Source organism: Octopus sinensis, linkage group LG2, assembly GCF_006345805.1.
Source record: "Octopus sinensis linkage group LG2, ASM634580v1, whole genome shotgun sequence".
In the NCBI taxonomy this organism is placed as follows: domain Eukaryota; kingdom Metazoa; phylum Mollusca; class Cephalopoda; order Octopoda; family Octopodidae; genus Octopus; species Octopus sinensis.
This window is the reverse complement of record NC_042998.1, coordinates 91,913,159-91,934,771: the sequence shown is the minus strand read 5'-3', so window position 1 is coordinate 91,934,771 and position 21,613 is coordinate 91,913,159. Positions and strand designations below refer to the sequence as shown.

Genomic DNA, 21,613 nt, shown 5'->3' with positions numbered 1-21,613 from the left:
CCCAAAACCTTGTTAAGTTGACTTAGCTTTTCTTCATTATCAAGGGCAATGAATAAGTACCAGTCAAATACTAGGGTTGATGTGATCCACTAACAGCCTCTCCTTACAATTGCTGGCCTTATGCCAAAATTTTAAGCAATTATCATCATCATCATCATCATCATCATCATTATTATCAACATCATAATTAAAATTACAACTACTACCACCACCACCACCATCACCATCACTACTACTACTACTACTACTACTACTACTACTATAACTGCTGCTGCTGCTGCTGCTGCTGCTGCCACCGCCACCACCACCACCACCACTGCCACCACCACTACCACCACTACTACCACTGTCACCACTAATATTAATAATAATGATATTATTATTTTTGAAAAAGAATTACTATTTATTATCATTATTATTACTATTATTATTATTATTATTATTTTCATAATTAAAATTACAACTACTGCTACCACCACCACCACCACCACCACCATTACTACTACCACAACTACTACTACTGCTGCCGCCACCATCACCACCTCCACCACCACTGTCACCACTAATATTGATAATAATATTGTTATTTTTGAAAAAGAATTATTATTTATTAGTTATTATTATGATTACTGTTATTATTATTATTCCTATTATTATTATTATAATTAAAATTACTACTACTACTACTACAACAACCACCACCACCATTACTACTACTACTACTACTACTGCCAACACCACCACCACCACTATCACCACTAATATTGTTATTTTTTTTAAATAATTATTATTTATTACTCCTATTATCATTATTGTTGTTGTTATTATTATTATTATTATTAATATTATTATTATTATTATCATTATTATTATTATTATTATTATTATTATTATTATTATTATTGTTATTATTATTATTAAATAATTTTATAAGAATTGTCGTTTATATTTTATGCCATAATAACATTAAGTCAACAAGTTAAATGAGTTAACATCCTTCAACCTAACTGCAAACAATTAGTACAACAAGTTTACCTATATCTGAGTTAAACATGTGTTCAACAGAAACATATGCAGAATGCTAAAAGAGTATGACTACGATGATTAATGTGAGAAGACCATATTGTAAAGTTAAGTAATATACAAATTAGATACACTAAAAATAGTTTCAGATCTTCTAAACAAACCTATGCCAAGACTTCAAATTGTTTAAATATACAAATAAATTTTCTATTTTATTGGGAAGTCTTTATACAAACAGTGTACAATGGGGGTATAACAGTGAACAGCATAATTCTGGAAACATGCCAGAATTACTTCAAAATCACAAAGGTAAAAATGAGGATGTTTCTCTCTGTACAGCTGCTCACTTACACTAGAACAGAGTCAAGCCAGCCCTGTATGGATGGTTCCTTAACGCGTTCCTGTTTGTATTTATAAGTAGCAAACAGAGAGGAGATATTCATCCATTATATAATGTAGAGGTGAAAGAAACCTAATATATAATACTGAACTGCTAAATTCTGTTACCAAGCCTCTTGTTCAAATAACATCATGCAGCAGATTCTTTACTAGCAACTAGCAAGTCGGTAATATTATACACCGTGTGTAGGTAGCAAGAAAAATGCGGTATTAGGTGATAGGTATAGGTTTTCTCTATTATACACACATATACACACACACACAAACATTATATATATATATATACCATCTGTAAAAAACATAAGTCCGAAAGAAGAAGCACACTCTAAGATATAAAGTATATAAAGTATATATATATATATTATATATATATATATATATATATATATATATCGTCCAACCATGCTAGCATGGAAAACGGACGCTAAACGATGATGATGATGATGATGATATATATATATATATATATACTTTATTTAAAGCAGCAGAAAATTCAACAAAACCTGTTACTCTGAGTTTCCCGTTGCCATTCATCGGACAGTTTTTGCTAGAAAAAACTGTCCGATGAACGGCAACGGGAAACTCAGAGTAACAGGTTTTGTTGAATTTTCTGCTGCTTTAAATAAAGCATATTACTCTACCACTGGTATTTGAGTACTCTTTTTTTCCACCTTGTTTCACATTTATGTGTTTACTCCGGTGTATATATATATATATATATATATATGTATATATATGCATGCATGCATGTATAAGTTTATGTATACACACATAAACATACATATATATGTATACATATATATACATATATATATATGTATATGATATATACGTATATATATATATATATATGTATGTATATATATCATATATATATATATATCATATACATATATATATATCATATATATATATATATATATGTCATATACATATATATATATATATATCATATACATATATATATATATATATACATATATATGTGTGTGTGTACATATATATGTGCATTATATAATATGTATGCTTGCATATATGTATGTATACAAACATGAATGTGTGTGTGTGTGTGTGTAGGTATATGCAAGCAAATATGCAAACATACTTATCATATACATATGTATATGTGTGTGTGTGTGTGTGTGCATCTATGGACATATGTATGTAAGCAAGCACACACACACGCACACACACATACACACACACACCATCACAGACTATCCTCATCCCTTAACTGAACGAGAGTATCTTTTGAAAATAAGTAAATAAATAAACAGTTTCCAGAACCACCTTATGAGAGGTAGGTTTAATACGTTTGCGACAACAAAGAAAGCTTGTTTTCTAAATAAAAGTAATGTTAAGAGAATTAGTAAACTATTTTTACACAACTTGCTATGATAGAGATAAGAACATTGAAGAAATATTACGTTTCAGTCTCTAAGTCTTCTTTCTTCTTTCGTCGATGACGCACTCCTGAAAAATTAACATATAAAAGTAAAAAGAATTAGAAAATAATAAATAGAAAATAAAATATAAAACTAGAAGAAAGAAAATATCTAATATTATCTATAATTAACACAGCTGAATTTATATGCATTACAACATAAGCTATAGTTTATAATTAAACAATAGTTAAGATGTGAAGGTATTTCTCTTTATTTCACTAAATATTAATAACCAATCTGTAAAATATAAGCAAATTTTCCAATTTAGCAAATTACCAAATTCAGTGCATACCATTTAAATATTCAAATCCTTCAGAGTATAAAATTATAGTTTCAAGTTTTTTTGTTTTTTTTTGTACTCCACCTGTACAAATATTCTTATCAGTACAGGTGTAATAAAAAGAGAATTGTACCTTTAGAATAGACTTTTCTTAGCACCTTTATAAGTTACTTGTTATTTAAGGTGGGAATTAATTAAACTGGGTAACAAGTTCCCCTTCATACAAATTGATAATTTCTTATTGTTTATAATTGTATGTAATTAGAATGAATAATTAATTTTCAATTTTTGGTTTCTAATTTGAACCAAAATTGTCTACTTCTTTTTGGACACTATTACAAGTGTGTGTGTGTGGGGGGGGGTTGCCTGTGTGTGTGTATGTATGTTTATATGCATGTGTGTATATATATATATAACTGATAATTACTGGTATCTATGAAAGCTATTAAATCAAGTGACAGGACATATTTAAAATAATCAAATAAGAAGAGATATGCAAAATAATACAATAATGAGAAATCAGTTAATATTATATATACATATACACACACACACATACATATATATTTATATTGGTGTGTATGGTATTTGTGTGTATGGTATGTGTGTGTATATGGTATGTGTGTGTGTGTAAGTATATATATGATGATGATGATAATTTAATTATATATATGAATATATATATATATATATATATATACATATAGAATATATATATATATATATAGAATATATATATATATATATATATATATATATATATTTATATCCCTCTTATAATTCTGGCTTTGTCCATGGATTGAGGAGACTATAGCTCAAAATGTAGTCAATACTTCAAACATGCAGAGTCAATATTTCTTTTATTAACCAGATGATACCTTACAATTGTACAGTTGTTTGTGTTAAACAATTGTACTATTGTTCATATATCAAATGGGTGATAAAAAAGAAACAATATATATTAAGCATATATACATACATATAGATAAATAGATAGATAGATAAGTAGCATAGATAGATATATACATGCACGCATGCACACACACACATATAGACACATACATATATGTGTATGTGTGTGTATTATTAATGCTTGTTTTATGCCAGATTATAATAAAACAATTTAACATTAAACCTATGAGTTACTCAATACTTTTTTGTACAGTACATACGTATTATTCTTTAACAAGAATACAGTGACATTGGACTGACTGTCTGATGAATACTAAGCAGACCAGAACTTCAAAGTCACTCTCAACACTATTCTTATTAAAGAATAATTGTACACACACACACACACACACACACACACACACACACACACAAAGAGTTTCAGAGAGTGAGAGAGAGAGAGAGAGAGAGAGAAAGAGAAGGATAGACACACATGTATACACAAATACATAAATACACGCATGTATTAATCTCAGAAGAAATTAAGCAATGTATAGAAATATTTCCCATTTTTAACAGTACTTACCTTGAATGTCAAAACTTGAAGAGGTGTGTGTAGTCCCATATTTATTTGTGGCCTTACTTGAATATGAACCAGCATCAGTTAAATCCAGATCAGTGAGATACATTGACGAAACATTATCGCTGTAAGAAACCTTTGACCGTCGGCTTGATGCGATTTCATTGCTACTTTTGTACCTGCTAATATCTTCATGGCTACTTTTGTACCTGGTAGTATCTTCAACGCTACTTTTGTACCTGGTAGTGTCTTCGAGGCTACTTTTGTATCTGTTGGTGTCATCCAGGCTACTTAGGTACCTGCTAGTATCATCCAGGCTACTTTTATACCTGCTGGTGTCGTCCAGGCTACTTAGGTACCTGCTAGTATCATCTAGGCTACTTTTATACCTGCTGGTGTCGTCCAGGCTACTTAGGTACCGGCTTGTGTCATCCAGGCTACTTTTATACCTGCTGGTGTCTTCAAGGCTACTTTTGTACCTGCTAGTATCATTCAGGCTACTTTTGTACCTGCTGGTGTCTTCGAGGTTACTTTTGTACCTGCTGGTGTCATCCAGGCTACTTTTGTACCTGCTGGTGTCTTCGAGACTACTTTTGTACCTGTTAGTATCATCCAAGCTACTTATGTACTTGTTGGTATCTTCCAGACCACTTTTGTACCTGTTAGTATCATCCAGGCTACTTTTGTACCTGTTACTGTCTTCAAGGCTACTTTTATATCTGTTTACATCTTCATGGCTACTTTTGTACCTCTTACTGTCATCGTGGCTACTTCTGTACCTGGTTATATCTTCATGGCTGCTTTTGTACCTGTTAATGTCTTCGTGGCCACTTCTGTACCTGGTAATATCTTCGTGGCTACTTTTGTACCTGTTAACATCAGAAAGAATTTGGCTTGTATAAGGACGAGATCTTTTCAAGTAATCCATTTCTGTCGTGTCTGAAATGAATTGGATTATATGAGAGAAGGAGGGCTGTTGAGTGAAGTTCTAACTCAACAGGTAGGTCTTAGCAGTGGTTCCAATATAAATGTGGCTTCTAGGTTTTTTCTTCTTTTGCATCTAAAGCCCTCCGCCCTGAGTATGAACATTTATTTCTGATATCCTGAAGTTTATTCTGTTGGCAGCAAGTTATTAAAAATAAACTTTCAATTTACATTTATTTGTACAGATAGAGCTCCACTATTGGCTTTTGTTTTTGTTGTTTGTTTTTATTTGAAGAAAGTTTTTCCTAAGTTCAGAATGGTTGTCGAAGCTGCTCATGCCACTGCTGCTGCTGCTGCTGCTGGTCCATCTCTACTAGCTGTGATGCTTTCTCTTGTGCTACCCACTGCTTCTAAGATATGAAAGATTGTATTCATGAAGGTGGGAGTTACCTCAGCAAGCACAAGTGGCATATACTATTTTTTCCAAAAATCATTGGTAATGTTCTGTAAACACCCACACATACACATACTAAGTTACTATTACATAGCTACTCATATCATTAGTTAGTATATAAGCAGCAGCAGCAATGGTAGCATCTACAAGACCAGACCCAGGAATATTTATTTATAAACAGCTGATAGGTAGCTTGATTTTAAACTATATATTTTCTCAGTTCATCTTACCCTGTGTTGTCATAGCAACTGAGATAAAATTATCCTAGAAAGGCAGCACAATTTTGGCAGAAGTGCAAGAATAAAAGATAATACAGGTATTACATGAAATTTGACACTGAGTAAGTTATATACCACCTACCGTCTGGGGCTGCTACAGATAGTCCGTTTCTTTTCTTTCTTTTTCTTTTTCTTTCTTTCTAGAAAGAAGCAGCTATTTCCAAAGAAAGCTTTTTTACTTGGATACTATTTTTGTAGTTTTTAATGATATTAGCAATCAATACCCTTCAAGCTAAATCAGTAGTCACTAACACCACACAAAGTAGTTAGTTTTAGAAAAAATATTTTTTAGCTGCTTCTTTGAAAATCTGTTATCAAATTATGATTCGTGTTTATTAGCAGTTGTAAATATTTTTCATTTTAATTTCTGACATGCTACCATCATTCTTGACACGATACTTAATATTTTGAATTATCTAAACTTAGTTTAGTTCCACAAACGTCTTCATAAGTGATATATTATACATTCTCAAACTTTTGCACTGGAAATAAATAAGGTGGCTTGTTAAAACTTAAAAGTTGCTGCCTGTGCTTCCATGTAAGTTGTAACTTAGTCTTTTTCACAAAAGAAGTTAACATATTTGAAAGGGATAAATAGTTACCATATTTTCTTCTACCATTTCTTCACTGCTTTAATATGCAAAAGATTATGATAGATAAGTTTTCGTATAAAGAGCCTGCAGGTGGCCCATTAACCAAAAGTTAAACAGTTTATAGCCATCCTATTTGCCATATTGCATTGTAGCCCTATCAAAGATATCTGATTCTCAATAGCCCGTTTTCCTTACCTGTACACAGGTACCATGCTAAGGTTTTGTTACTTACACAACATAATCAGAGTTAGTGGAATTGTTATAAAGTACATCATACAGATTTCAATGATAGGTAAAATATTACAAAAATATTACACACCTGACTTTAATGAATATAGAAAGATTAGATACAGGGCAAAAATAGTAAGTTATACATTTGAGAAGTGTAATACTTAAGTGTGCAGTAAATGAAGATTATCAGAATCTTGCTAGGGCTCTTAAAATCTGATGTGATTATTGAATAAAAAGAAAGCAAAAATGCCACTGGAATTTAAATGTTGTGAATCAGGCTTGTCTTAAGTGCAGTCAATGTGAAATAACATTTACAAATGTCACAGTTGATGGAAAAAGTGATCTGGAGACCTCCCCAGATCTGGCAATGTCAAAGAAAATGGTAAGATAATATGTTAAAAAAACCCATTTTACTCTCTCTTATGTTCTATCTTTTATCATCAGACTGTGGCCATCTTGGAGTACTGCCTTGATGGTTTACCACCCCCACTACTTGTATTTTTAAGTGGTACTTATTCTATCAGTCTCCTTTGCCAAACGACTTAGTTACAAGGATGTAAACAAACTAACATGGATTGCTAGTCAAGGAGTGGGGGCTCAAACACAAATATAAAGGTACACACATACATATGCATACATATATATGCATAGATATGGCAGGCTTCCACACAGTTTCCATCTACCAAATTCCCTTACAAGGCATTGGTTGATCCAGGGTTATATTGGAAGACGTTAACCTGAAGTGCTCTGCAGTGAAACTGAATTCAAGACCATGTGGTTGCAAAGCAAGCTTCTCAATTGCACAGCCATGCCACCACTACATCATAGTATCACTGTATGGACCTACTTTCAGATGGTGTTATACACTGCTGGTCATAATATGCTTCACATCCTTTTAGCTTTCGAATGATGACACCCTGCTGGCTAAGCAGGCAGGCCAACATTTCCATCAGTCCATCACAAGAGCATCCATTTACAGCTGAGTGGACTGGAGCAATGTGAAATAAAATGTTTTGCTCAAAAACACAATGCACAGCCATTCTGGAAATTGAAACCCCAATCTTCCAATCGTAAGTGCAACACCCTAACCACTATGTCATGTGCCTTCATCTGTACTACATAATGTAAATATACATATATATATATATATATATATATATATAAAAGAAAGATAATATGATTGTGCATTCTATGCATTCACTTTGCATCTGTATTCCTGAAGACCATGATACCAATGATACCATGAATAGGACCAGGACTTGGAATAATGAAACTTCTTCAGATCATAACACAACCCTACTTTCTTACACAGTGCTTTGAAACCTGCTGAGATTTAGTTCCTCACCAGAGCAATTTCTCACATACATCTGGGCCACCAGTTCTGTGTTGGTTGAACTTAATTTAGTCTGTCCACTCCACTGGCAATTGAAATGACTGCTCTGTCAGTGATAGATCCATGAACATGTCCCAAAAAAAAGACAAATGCCAAAGACAACAACTTATATAAAACAGAGTCTGAACATGTACAACAGATTTGAAGCTATCAGTGAATCTGCTTGTAGAGGATTTGACTAATTTGATTAAATCAGGGCATGGTTTCCATGGCTGGATGCCTTTTCTAATGCCAACCACTTTATAGAGTGTACTAGGTGCTTTTCTCATGGCAACAGCACAAGTGAATATTGCCTTGTAACTTGCAAGGCTAAGGGCCTAAATGGTCCCTATAACAGAGGAAGAACAAAAGAGAGAGTGAGTAATGATTCTAGGTTAAGTAAGATGAGAGGAACAGATTTATTTAAGGTGTATAATGTAAAAAAGAACACGAGAAAAGGAAAAGGAAAGGTATCAGTGACAGGGGTCAAGAGTGGACAGAGAGGTTGTGTAGAAGGTGTCTAGGGAAAGGGAACAAATTTTAAAAACTTGCCCTGGGACTCTAAAATTATGTTACTGAATATTCTTCAGAATTGCTACAAGCACTAAATATCACTTTCCTTTACAAGATTCTTCTTCATCAAGAGAAATATAGCTAGTTGTTGGTTTTTTGGGTGTATCATAAAAAAAAAAAAAAATTAAAAAGAATATTGGGATCTATGGGGGAGGAAGGTGTTTATCTCATCTTACTCTTAAGAATTTTCATTCTGATCATTTTCTCATTTGAAATCCATTCTCTAACTAAACAGAAGATTCTGTCATAACTGAACTAACTGTATGAAGATAAAGTTACATTGTTCTAAACAAATGCAGCTGTAAATAAAATGAAGACGTCACACATGAATAACTTTTACCAGGCCACCAAATTATATGAAGTTGAAACGTCACACACACAAACACACACACACACAAAGACACAAACATGCACAATTGTTTGTTCATGGCTACAGTTGTAAAGTGAACTTCTAAACCCCATGCTTTGGGGTTCCATCATACTGTAGAATATCTTGAGCAAATGTCTTCTACTGTAACCTCAGTGTGATAAATGCCTTGAGAGCGAAATTCTTTAGAGGGGTTGGGATGCGATAATGTTTCTTGATGTGTGCACTGATGGGTTTTTTTGTTGTTGAAGAAGACAAGGTTGGCATGATGCCACTGGAGGATGTTTTCAAGGTCTATGTTCAAGGAGTTAGTGCAGGTGTAGCATGAGGTATATTGGTTGTATGTGTATGAAGCTTAACTATGGAAGGTTAGAGAGGAATAAAGGGTGGTGTCATCTGTGTAGGAGTGAACCCTGTTGGAGGTGATAGCAAGTCATTGTTTATGTATAGAAGAAAAAGTGTGACGGCCAAAATAAAACCCCAGTGCACACCATAATTGACAGAGGGAAGGTTGCAGAATGTGCTATCAGCACACACTGTAAGTATGTGACCTGAGAAGAATACATTGAACCAAGAGATGAGGCATGAATAAAGCTGATAGGCAGGCAGTTATTTCAAATATTCATGTACCAGATATTGATGAAAGCATTGCTGATATCACGAGCAACAATACCAGACATAGATGAAAGCTTTGCTGATATTGAGAGCAATAACACTACTTTTATCAAAAAGTGCAGCAGCCTCCGGTGAGTAATATAGGGCAATAAGTTTCAAGTAATTATGAAAAACATTAATTGTAGTTATTTAGGAGGAGAGAAATTCAAGCTGTTACAGGGTTTTTGCTAATGGCTGCCTCCATCTTTGAGATGTTTTCAATGAGTGTAATAAGACAGTAGTTGGCAGAGTCAGAGAAATTTTACTTCCAGGGAATGGAACAAGTGGTAGATTGTTACTAAAGATCACAGAGAATAACTGAAGAAGCATCATCAGGGCTAGTAGCCTTTTTGATTTGAAGTGACCAGAGTTACTTTTGTACTTGGCATGTATGTGTGTTTGGTGGTGAGCTTAGTGGAATGGAATAGAAAGGGAAAGCTTTGAAGGATAATTATTTCACATGTACAGTGTTGTTTTGGATGCAAAGTTAAGATTGAAGCTGGAGATTTTCTCCACAAGAGTGCTGCTCACAAAACCATCATCATTAAGAAGTGGGAGGAAAAAAATTCCACAAAGTTGATAGTGATGTTCTTGACAAGTGACCAGAAGGTTGCAGTTTAATAAGTGTATGGAAGCATTCAGTAGAGCACCTCATCTACACATCAGAATAGGCGGGCGTCAGTGTTAAGGAGTGTTGTGAGTGCTGAAGTCATTGATAATGGTGACTTTGGAGTGGAGCAGGGTGAGATAGATATCACCAATGCAAGAAGGGATAAGAGATGATTTTGGTTTGAGGAGTTTGGAGAGTGGTAGAGAGAGCAAAATTATTTGAAGGCGTAGAAAAGGGAGACTTTGAAACAAAGTAACTGGAAGTTTATAGCTAACATCAGAGGAAGGAGAGAGTAAAATTTACAAATGTGCTGACACCAACTTTTGACATGAAGTTTGAGTAAAGCGTTCAATGTAGAGAGCAGAGATGGACTACAGATAGGAGTTGACTATAGATAGAGATTTGTATCATAGGCAGGAATAGGATGTGTGGTTTGTGTGTTTGTAAGAGGTGATGATGTATGAGATGTAAGCTGGATCAGAGTCCCAGTGGAAGAAAAATATTCTGCTGGGTTTAGTTTTACCTTCTGAGATTTAGGGAAGTATAGGAGCTGTTGCTATGTCATGATGCCATAGTAACCATTTGTCTAGTTTAAATGCTTGCAACAGTGTAAATTCTAGTGAAAGAACTTCATATAACCATCTGGCGATTTTAAAGTGGGTGGTGTGATGAGTCTAATCACCCCCATCCACACAAACGGTTGGGTAGGATTCTATGCCATATACAACAGGACTACATATTTATGCACAAACAGATGTAGAACCATAATGTAAGTAAACCCTCAGATACACACAGCTAGTCAAATCTACACACACATGCCAGAATGGAAAACAATGATGATGAGGTGGATGGTGAGTGCATGCTGACATGGGGTTACACTCAATTGGTTCTTGATGAATTACCAAAGTTAAACAGACAGAATCAGCATTAAAAAAATCTGTTTATCTTTTAATAAATTATAATATTGATAAACAAAAGAAATGATAATGTTGCCAGATTTATTTACTCTTTACATCTGTTTACTTTGTAGAAGTTTTGCCAGGGATGAGATTTTGAATACTGGTGGTATAATGTTCTTTCATTGCTCGAATAACATGCAAATGTTTGAAAATTCTGAAATTTCCTCTTAAGGCAAACAACTTCAGTGACATTTAAAAGTATATAATCTGCCTATATCTATGCTAATTAAAACAAGTAGAATTAAATTTCTTGTTGAGAGGTACAACACAAAAACCATAGATTCAGTTCTATCATATTCTACATGTTTATGGAAGAACATATAATGATTAAGCTTTGTAAAGAGATTAAACATAAAACCTCAAAGAAAATACTTTGATAGGAGCAGGCATGGCAGCGTGATTAAGCAGCTCACTTTGCAACCATGTGATTTTAGGTTCAATCCAACCTTTGACAAGTGTCTTCTACTGTAACATCAGGCCAAACTTAGAAAGCCTATTCTTGTCAAACTCATTTATCCTTTGTCTACACATTGATTAAACACATACATACACACACACAAACACACACACACACATACACACTTATACATACACAAAGAGAGATTCCAAATACTGAGCAGGTGCCTAAACATCTTAACTGATCATTCCCAAACATTCTTTTTCCAACCTCTAGACCCATGCAAACAAATTTAAAGCTTTTTGAATTCCTGACGTTTTTCAATGAACAGCTGATATCTTTCACTCACATGTTTAAACGATAGGCTCGATAGGCTCGTTATTTTAGAGCTTTTAAAAAATTCCAGTCAGAATGAAATAGTACAACTAATAATTGTTTCTAATTTTGGCACAAGGCCATCAATTTTAGGGGTGGAATAAGCTGATTTCATCACCTCTGTACATGACTGGTACTTAGTTTATCAACCCTGAAAGGGATGAAAGGCGAAGTTGAACTTGATGGAATTTGAATTCAGAACGTAAAGCAGGAAGAAATGTCATTTAACCTTTTGTCCAGAATTTTAATGATTCAGCTTGTTCACTACCTTTCAAGAGTATAAGTTGTAAAAAAAAATGGATTTCTCCTACTTCTAACTACTTTTTTCTTTTATTGATACATACAATATACGCACAACTGCTGACATGCTATACATACATACACACATATATACATAATATATACATGCATACATAACACGTACATATACATATATAAGTACACACACACACACACATATAAGTACATATATATATATATATATATATATATATATGTGTGTGTGTGTGTGTGTGTGTGTGTGTGTGTGTGTGTGTGTGTGTGTACAAGCACCAGTTATGTTGGACTAGATACCTTATTAGAATGAAGGCTAGTAGGATGCCTAAGTAGATGCTATATGGGGAACTTGTGAATGGAAAGAGACCCCAGCAGAAACCAAGGCAGTGATATGTGTTCAATATATATACACACAGACACATATTATATACATATACAAGCACACACATACATATGATGGGCTTCCATGCAGTTTCCATTTCCCAAATTCACTCACTTAGTATTCGATGACCTGTGGCTATAGTAAGAAGACATTTGTCAAAAGTGTCGCCCAGTGGAACTGAACTTGCAACTATATGGTTGCAAAGCAAACTTCTTAATGACACTGCCATGTCTGGAAATAAATTCTTCATATTTTATTCTAATGAATATCTCTTCAACATTTCCTTACATTTTTATGTGTAATCAAACTTAAAAAATCAAGCAGTTCACATCACGTGAGGTGACTAAATGGCAAAGTCATTAGAGTATCAACACAATGCTTCACAGCATTTATTCCAACTCTCTGTGCTCTGAGTTCAAATCCTACTGAGATCAACTTTGTCTTTTATATTTTCAAGGTGAATTGAAAAAAAAAATTAGCAATTTAAAGCAGTGGATTGGTGGAACAATATGAAGAACAGACTAATTTTTGAAGTATTTATTCAGTTCTCTCTCTTTTTTGCATTCGGAGTTCAAATCTTACCATGCTCTACATGCATTGTAGACTTAACCCATCACCCAGTTTAACTCCATCACCTAACATCTTGGTGGCTCAATAACAAATCATAGATACTATCTTCTCCCCCAACTTAAAACTTTAGCATTTAAACTGGCCATATTTGGCCAAAATATTCCACCTGTTTTATGTCCAAGCTAACCAGATTCAGACTCTCACACCTGCCCTACCATGTCAATCTAAAATATAAACAGTTACATCAGAAATCTCAAAGCTACAAGATAATGCATGATTAATTCAAAACAATGTAAATATCTTAAGTATTACATTTGACTGAGTAATCTGAATGCTATAAGGTTAAAGAGAAAATAAAGTACTTATGCTAATCTTTTATCTTTTATTTGTTTCAGTCATTGGACTGCAGCCATGCTGGGGCACCAAACTGAGATTTAGAGAAACAAATCATCCCCAGTATTTATTTCTTTATCTGATACTTATTCTATTGGTCTCTGTTGCCAAACCACTAAGTTAGAAGAATGTAAACAAATCAACACCAGCTGTCAAGCAGAGGGGGGAAGACAAATACAAACACAAACACGCACATACATGCATACATACATACATACATACATACATACATACATACATACATACATACATAATTCAAAAACTACAGATCCAATCCATCCCTGGAACAGTAAAAATTTGTAAAACTTGCCACCAATTTATCATTTAATTATATATGCGCATGTCTAGGTATGCAACTATATGCATGAGAATACAGACATAAAGCAAAACAGACAAATCTGAACATATGCATGCACACATGCGTACAAACAAAAATATCCTGTTGTTGAGGTTGAAATTCCAATGAAAAAGCCTTGAATCTAGGTTAGAAACCGGCTCTTTCTCTATTGGCAAGAAATCTTGAAATAAAACTGAACAATGACATACATACATACATACATACATACATACATATGAATACAATGGGCTTCCTCACAGTTTCCATTTACCAAATTCACTCACAAGACATTGTTTGGCCCAGGGCTATAGTAGAAGATACTTGCTCCAGATGCTACACAATGGGACTGAACTGAAAACCATGTGATTGCAAAGTGTACTTCTTAACCATACCGCCATGCCCACACCTACAGAATATTCTTTTCAGAAGCAACAAGAGTATTATTGAGTCTAACAGAAGTGTTTCATGCAATCCTTCCATGGCTTAACCCTTTTTTTACCATATTTCTGTTGAAACACTGCCTTTCATCATCATCATCATCATCATTTAACATCTGCTTTCCATGCTAGCATGGGCTGGACGGTTTAACTGAGAACTGGTGAGCAGAGAAGCTGCACCAGGATCCAATCTGATGCCTTTGTTTCAATTAATTTTTAAAATCATTAAAAATTTAGTAAAATAACTTTGGCCATAATTAAGCTAGTGTTTGGAACATAAATTAACATGAAATTTTGATGGAAGGTTTTAATTTAGATCACTTTGACATGTTGCCTGTGTCATAGAACCAGGGGTGGTATCAGGCAAGTTGGAATCAAAGGGGTTAAACATTAAGCATTTAAACCAGTTGTATCCAATCAAAATCTTCAACTAAATATCCTGGTATCTCACATCTACTCTACAATGTCATTATAAAAATGAACAATCGCAACATTGAAATCTTCAAGCTATGAGATGATGCATGATTAATTCAAAACAATGTGAATAAATAAGCATTACATCTAACAGTAACTTGAATGCTAAAGGGTTAAGATGTAGAAGACCAATAAATATCCAGGAATGATTGAATAAATAATTCTAGAACTTCAAAGCCCCAGGAAAAAAAAGTACCGCATCAAATATTATATGAATCTTCAGCATTGGAGTTAAAGCAGGAAATAAACTGAAGATGATGGAGAGATCATGCTGTAAGATATCAACCTTTCCCGCTTTATTTTCCAATGATCTCTCCTGTTTGAGCCTCCAGGTATCTCTCCCTCTCCACTGAGCTACATTTTAGGTCTGCCATACCTCATCTATAACAGCCTCTCATACCTGCTATCATTCTCAATGTACTCTCATATTTACTGTTGACAACTCTGCCACCACCACCACTCATTATAGCCACCACTGTATTAATTATTATCTCTGATGTTTGTGTAATGTTAATGAGCGTGACCAATGAGACAAAAATGAAGCAAGAGAAAATCTTGGTATAAGAAAAAAATGGATGTTGTGTGCAAGAGACCACTGTGGTGGTAAGGACATGTAATGTGTATATGGATGATAGTAGTAGTTCCAAGAGATTCGAGTAGAAGAAAACTGTGGAAGAGGAAGACCAAGGAAGACATGAGCAGAAGTATTGATAAAGGCCATTGATCTGAGTGTTGTATCACACAAAAAAAAAGATGACAAAATAGAGAGTATCTATCCAACACATGTAAGCATGGATAAACAGATGTAAAAAATGACAATAACAATGACAACAACAATGGTGATGATGATGATGATGACTTTGGGGTGGAGATGTAGTGAAAGAAATTTGAATGGCAAACAATTAGGATATACAGTTACGTGCTTTCTCGTTTAGATTTAATACTGCAACGTTAAATATTTTAATGAAAATAGAAACTATGCCAGGAGTAAAATGTCTGAGGATATTAGATGAGTGTTCTATAAAGATTGTTTAACTTGTTATGTTTAGATGCAAGAGGATTCATGGTTGGATAGATGAAGAGATTTTCAGCAGTGTGCAGTGTTAGAGGAATTTGTTGGTTATACGAACACTAGAATTGATTTCAAAGAGAAAATCATATGTGTTTTTCTGCTGCAATGCTGTGTTGTTGAGTGGTGAGTAGGAAGATCTACTTAAGCTAATGTAGGTGCATTCAGACAGAGATCAGAATACATAGATACACTTTTTAAAGCAGATAAATTTGCTGATTGTGTTTATGCTAAAATCATTGTTGTTTTTCTTTTTTTGCTTTCTTGGTCATATTTTTGCACGGAAAATGGGATATAACAAAAATAATAATAATAAAACCTACTTGATTTTTGTTATTTAGCTTCATATAAGAGCTTATCTTCTTATGATCAAAGTATTTCAACCATAATCTTCCTGTCATTTTACTACAAAATGTCTAAAAGTGTATCAACTACTAAAAGTGAGTGATCTGCTTTGAGCAGCATTTTTAGGTTTACATTTCAAATATGTATTTTATTCTGTATTTGATAGAGGTTGGGGATGTGGCAAACTCAAAGACTATGCCTGGTGGCACTAGCTTGTCTAGCTACATCACTCTCACATTTTCCAATGTGTTCTTCCTTTTTCAAGATGGTAGGATGTGATTTGAGGGTTAGTTGGCTGTTATTTTCTAGTATGGGAAATGACTCCTCAGTAGCTCAACATCTTGCTTTGTTTCAGAGGAATATGGTATCTCATTTTATCTATAACCTTTTTTTCTTGTCTTTTACCTGTTTCTATCATTAGATTGTGGCCATGCTGGGGCACCAACTTAGTCAAATAAATCAAACCCAGTAATTTTGTTTTTTCAAATGTGATTTTTTTCAAGTGTTGAAAACATTCTGTGATTTGTTCTGGATCTCAACAATTGTGCTAAAACAGCAACCCCTGAGCTGCATTTTCAGCTTGGGGAAGAGATGGAAATCCACAGGTGCTAAATCTGGTGAATAGGGCAGCTGTGGAAGCGATACCATGTTGTCTTTGGCAAGAAACTCATGAGTGAAGAGAGCTCATGACAAGGTGCAGTGTTGTCATGAAGAATCCAATTCTTCATGCTCCACAGATCCGGTTACTTTTGCTGAATGTCTTCCATCAAATGCTTCAAAACGTCACAGTAAAATTCTTGATTGACAGTCTGGCCCTGGGGGATGAATTCTCGATGCACAATACTGCAGATTTCACAAAGAACAATAAGCATGCTCTTGATTGAGCTGTGGTTCTGTCATGCTTTCTTCAATCATGAAGATGAAAGCCTCTTCCATTGTGATGACTGCTGCTTCATCTCAGGGTTGTGCCTGTGGACCCAACTCTTCTCACTGTAGATGATCCTCAACATGAAGGAAGAGTCATCAGCAACACTCTGATGGAGATCTTGACAGACTCCATTGCAATGTTCTTTTTGCTCATTGGTCTGCAGGTGGGGGACAAACTTGGCATAGACACGCCACATTCAGACGTTAGGATTACCTCCAAGGACCCATATGGTGGACTAGCAACATTATCAATGTCGTTGATTGTCCTCCAATGATCCTTATGTACAAGCTGATGGATTTTCACCACATTTCCAGGGATGACACTCAAGACAGGTCTTCCAGATTATTCATCATCTTCCAGGGATGTTTTTCTGCTTTTGTAGAGTCCATGCCACTAAAAACATTGTGTATGGCCCATTGCCTTGTTGCCATAAGCTTACCAAAGCATGCTCAATGTCTCTGTAGCAGATTTTCCAAGTTTACTAGAAAATTTCATGTCAGCTCTTTGTTCCAACTTCCTGTCTATGATAAAAAATTGCAGACTACAGCATACATGTGATCACAAAAACACAAATTTCACAACTTGTGAAGTAAACACAGTGAAGTCACCCAGCACACTGACTCATGAAGATCTCTACTAGCTCTCACTGCACACAACTGTGTGTTGCCATCTGTTGGCATACGATGGAACTATTCTACTCTTTTGCTCTTTTACACATTTCAGTCATTTGACTCTGGCCATGTTGGAGACTTATTCTTTGTAAGCCTAGTACTTATTCTATTGGTTTCTTTTGCTGAACTGCTAGGGACATAAACACACCAACATCAGTTGTCAAGTGATGTTAGGGAGACAAAGACATACACACATAAATATATATATATATATATATATATATATATATATATATGTGTGTGTGTGTGACAGGCTTCTTTCAGTTTTCATCTACCAAATCCACTCACAAGTCAGCCTGAGGCTGTAACAGAAGACACTTGCCCAAGGTACCACGCAGTGGGACTGAACCCAGAACCATGTGGTTGAGAAGCAAGCTTTTTGCCACACACCACCTCACACACACACACACATATATATATATATATATATATAATATATATATATATATATTTAGGAGGTTGTTTGTAATGGCTAGTCAGAGAGTGGCCATTGGATTTGCACCTCCACCATCAAATGAACTCTACATGAGGATGCTGCTAGAAAAGATCATTGACCTCATAAAGCACTTGAGATGGAAGGCGTACTTCTATGACCAAGTCATGCCATCCTCAGAAGCCAATGCTTACAATATCAGATCCAGGCAGTTCCCACCCAGATCAAAGACCTCGAAGCCTTTCAAGCAGATCTACTGGACATCATCATCCCCAAACTGAGATTCCATAAGTCCTCTTGCTCCTTTCAGCACAAGCACTCTTCTGATTTACATCTTAAAAAATTCAGATAGGACTTTACACTTGTCTGACAAAACAAAAAGTATATATAATGTAAACACATGCACATATTATAAGCTTTTAGAGAATAGCATCACACTGAAATATAAACATACTTCCCCACATGCATACGATAGTATTGACAACAAAGCCGAACAGTTGACCAACAGTCTAGGTACAGCTGATGGGTTTGAAGTATTAGCTAAGAGAAATGCCTTTATCACCATCAAAGACCACAAACCTAACTTTGCCTCTTACCCTGAATGCTGCCTGATTAACCTGGCAAAATTGGAAATCAGGCTGGCAAGCAAGCATAAAATGAGACAGATCAATAATGACATAAGGAGAGCATCTAGTCTCCTTATGGCAAAGTGCCAATGAAATTATTTTGTGGTTTAAAGTTCTCCCAATTTGATATAGTGGATGAGTGGCTGTGTGGTAAGTAGCTTGCTTACCAGCCACATGGTTCTGGGTTCAATCCCAGTGTGGCACCTTGGGCAAGTGTCTTCAACTATAGTCTCAGGCCAACCAAAGCCTTGTGAGTGGATTTGGTAGACAGAAACTGAAAGAAGCCCGTCGTATATATGTATATGTATATATATGTGTGTCTGTGTGTGTGTGTTAGAGTGTTTGTGTTTGTCCCTGCAACATCGCTTGACAACCGATGCTGGTGTGTTTAGGTCCCCGTAACTTAGTGGTTCGGCAAAAGTGACCGATAGAATAAGTACTAGGCTTACAAAGAATAAGTCTTGGGGTCGATTTGCTCGACTAAACATGGTGCTCCAGCATGGCCGCAGTTAAATGACCGAAACAAGTAAAAGAGTAAAAGAGTAAAGAGCACATCAAAAAGGTTCTATCTGATAGGAATTTTACTTACAGTAGTGATAGGAACATAGGCATTATTATGCTTGCTAGGAAAACACTGCTGTTCAATAAAGGTTTGACTTGGATCAAACAAACTGACACAGTAGGCTCCTTCGATGTGACAATGGGAGCTTTCGACAGCACAATGTCTGCGAACTCATAGAATTGTATATACTGGACTCCTTAACAAAGAGGTTCTTGTCTGTCCTTTTTGGTTCATACAGAGATGCCATTTTAGCCATCTCTGAAGGTGCTAACAGACATATCCTAGATAGTCTTAGGGAGGGCCTAATTTGCACCCTTAGTTCCCTTGGACTTAAGATTACAATAGAGACCAACCTTATCATTGTCAACTTTTTAGACGCTACATTGCACCTGGGTACTTGTTCATACAGGTCGTACTGCAAACCAAACAAAAAGCTGTTGCAGATTAAAACAGCCTCCTGCTACCCACCTATTATGTTCAAGAACCCAATGAAGGGTGTCAGTAAGAGGATTTTGAATCTGTCCACCAGTCAAGAAATTTTTGATGCTACAGACCCCTCTTATAATGAGGCTATGGCTCCAGCAGGTTTAAGCACCACATGTCTTATACACTGGGCCCTAACACCCACAAAAGGAGGTGCCACCATAAATTCATTGTTTGCTCTACCCTTATCACTCCACATGAAGACTTGTGTGGAAAGGATATTCCTTAGATTAGTGGGCAAACACTTCATACAGTCACATTAATGTGGTGGGACTGAACCTGAAACTACATATTTGCAGGCAAGCTTCTTAGCCACACAGCCATGCCTGCATTTATTCTTTTTTATTTTTATCTTTTTTTTACAAACTTAAATAAATATTGATAAACCACTTGAAAGAAGAAAGACTATGGATGCTTGGGAAATGTATAAGATATGAAGGAACAGTTTAAGAACACGCTGGATTAAGGAACTGAATTCTATACACAAAAATTCTACTAAGATTAATATTAAGAGCTTGCTGTAAAAGTAGAAAGTTGAGATGTCTGGCCAACATCTTAGCTTTGTAAAATCGAACAAGTCAACACAGAAACATGAGAAAAGCATTAATGCTATTATTATCTGTAGTTATTCATGCCAAAATCAGTTTTGCATTTTATCTTTTTGGAGTTAATAAATATAGTACCCCCAGTCTTGGGTTGTGGATTGGCAGAATTGTTAGAGCACTGGACCAGATGCCTTGTAGCCATTTGCATTCTGAGTTTGAATCTTGCTCTGGCCTATTTGTTTAATAGACTAAATCTGTCACCAAGTTTAACACTTTCACCTGGGTCTATTAGCAGAGTCTGCTCTGTTACAAGTAGTTGGATCAGGTCTCTAGTTTGAGAAAACACTTTTCCCACTCTCCTTTTCATCAGTTTTAGAGACTTAGATACTGTACGTCCTCCTTGATTAAGAAATTTTAAAAAAAAGTTGATACAAGTCAATGATTTTCTGTGTGATTTTTCAGGACATTTTCTTCTGTTTCTGTTGCATCTTTGCTGTCTGGGGCCAACTTTAATTTTTTATTGTTTTTTTTTATAGCATGGTCAGAAGGAAAAGGTAGCTTCCATAAGTAGGGAGAAGGAAAATTATCCACATGATTAGAGACACAGCCTAAGTACTTGCAACAGATTGAGTTCCACTAAATCCACTTAAGAACTAAATAGTGTCATTAAACTGAGA

At 35.1% G+C, this 21,613-nt stretch overlaps 1 protein-coding gene across 3 annotated transcripts in view; it reads right to left on the bottom strand.

Moving 5' to 3' along the window:
- LOC115229254 (titin homolog) overlaps positions 1 to 6,070 on the bottom strand; it is a 139,352-nt gene extending 133,282 nt beyond the window's left edge. For 2 of the 3 annotated variants that reach the window (XM_029799631.2, XM_036515470.1), the window contains exons 1-2: positions 4,625 to 6,070; positions 2,850 to 2,895 (exon numbers count right to left, since the gene is read on the bottom strand). In XM_029799631.2, coding sequence (XP_029655491.1) covers positions 2,850 to 2,895; positions 4,625 to 5,546 — 968 coding nt within the window. In that variant the 5' untranslated portion in view covers positions 5,547 to 6,070. The remainder of the gene's footprint in view (positions 1 to 2,849; positions 2,896 to 4,624) is intronic. The other variant, XM_036515465.1, reaches the window with a different exon arrangement.
- Positions 6,071 to 21,613: the final 15,543 nt, after the last annotated feature.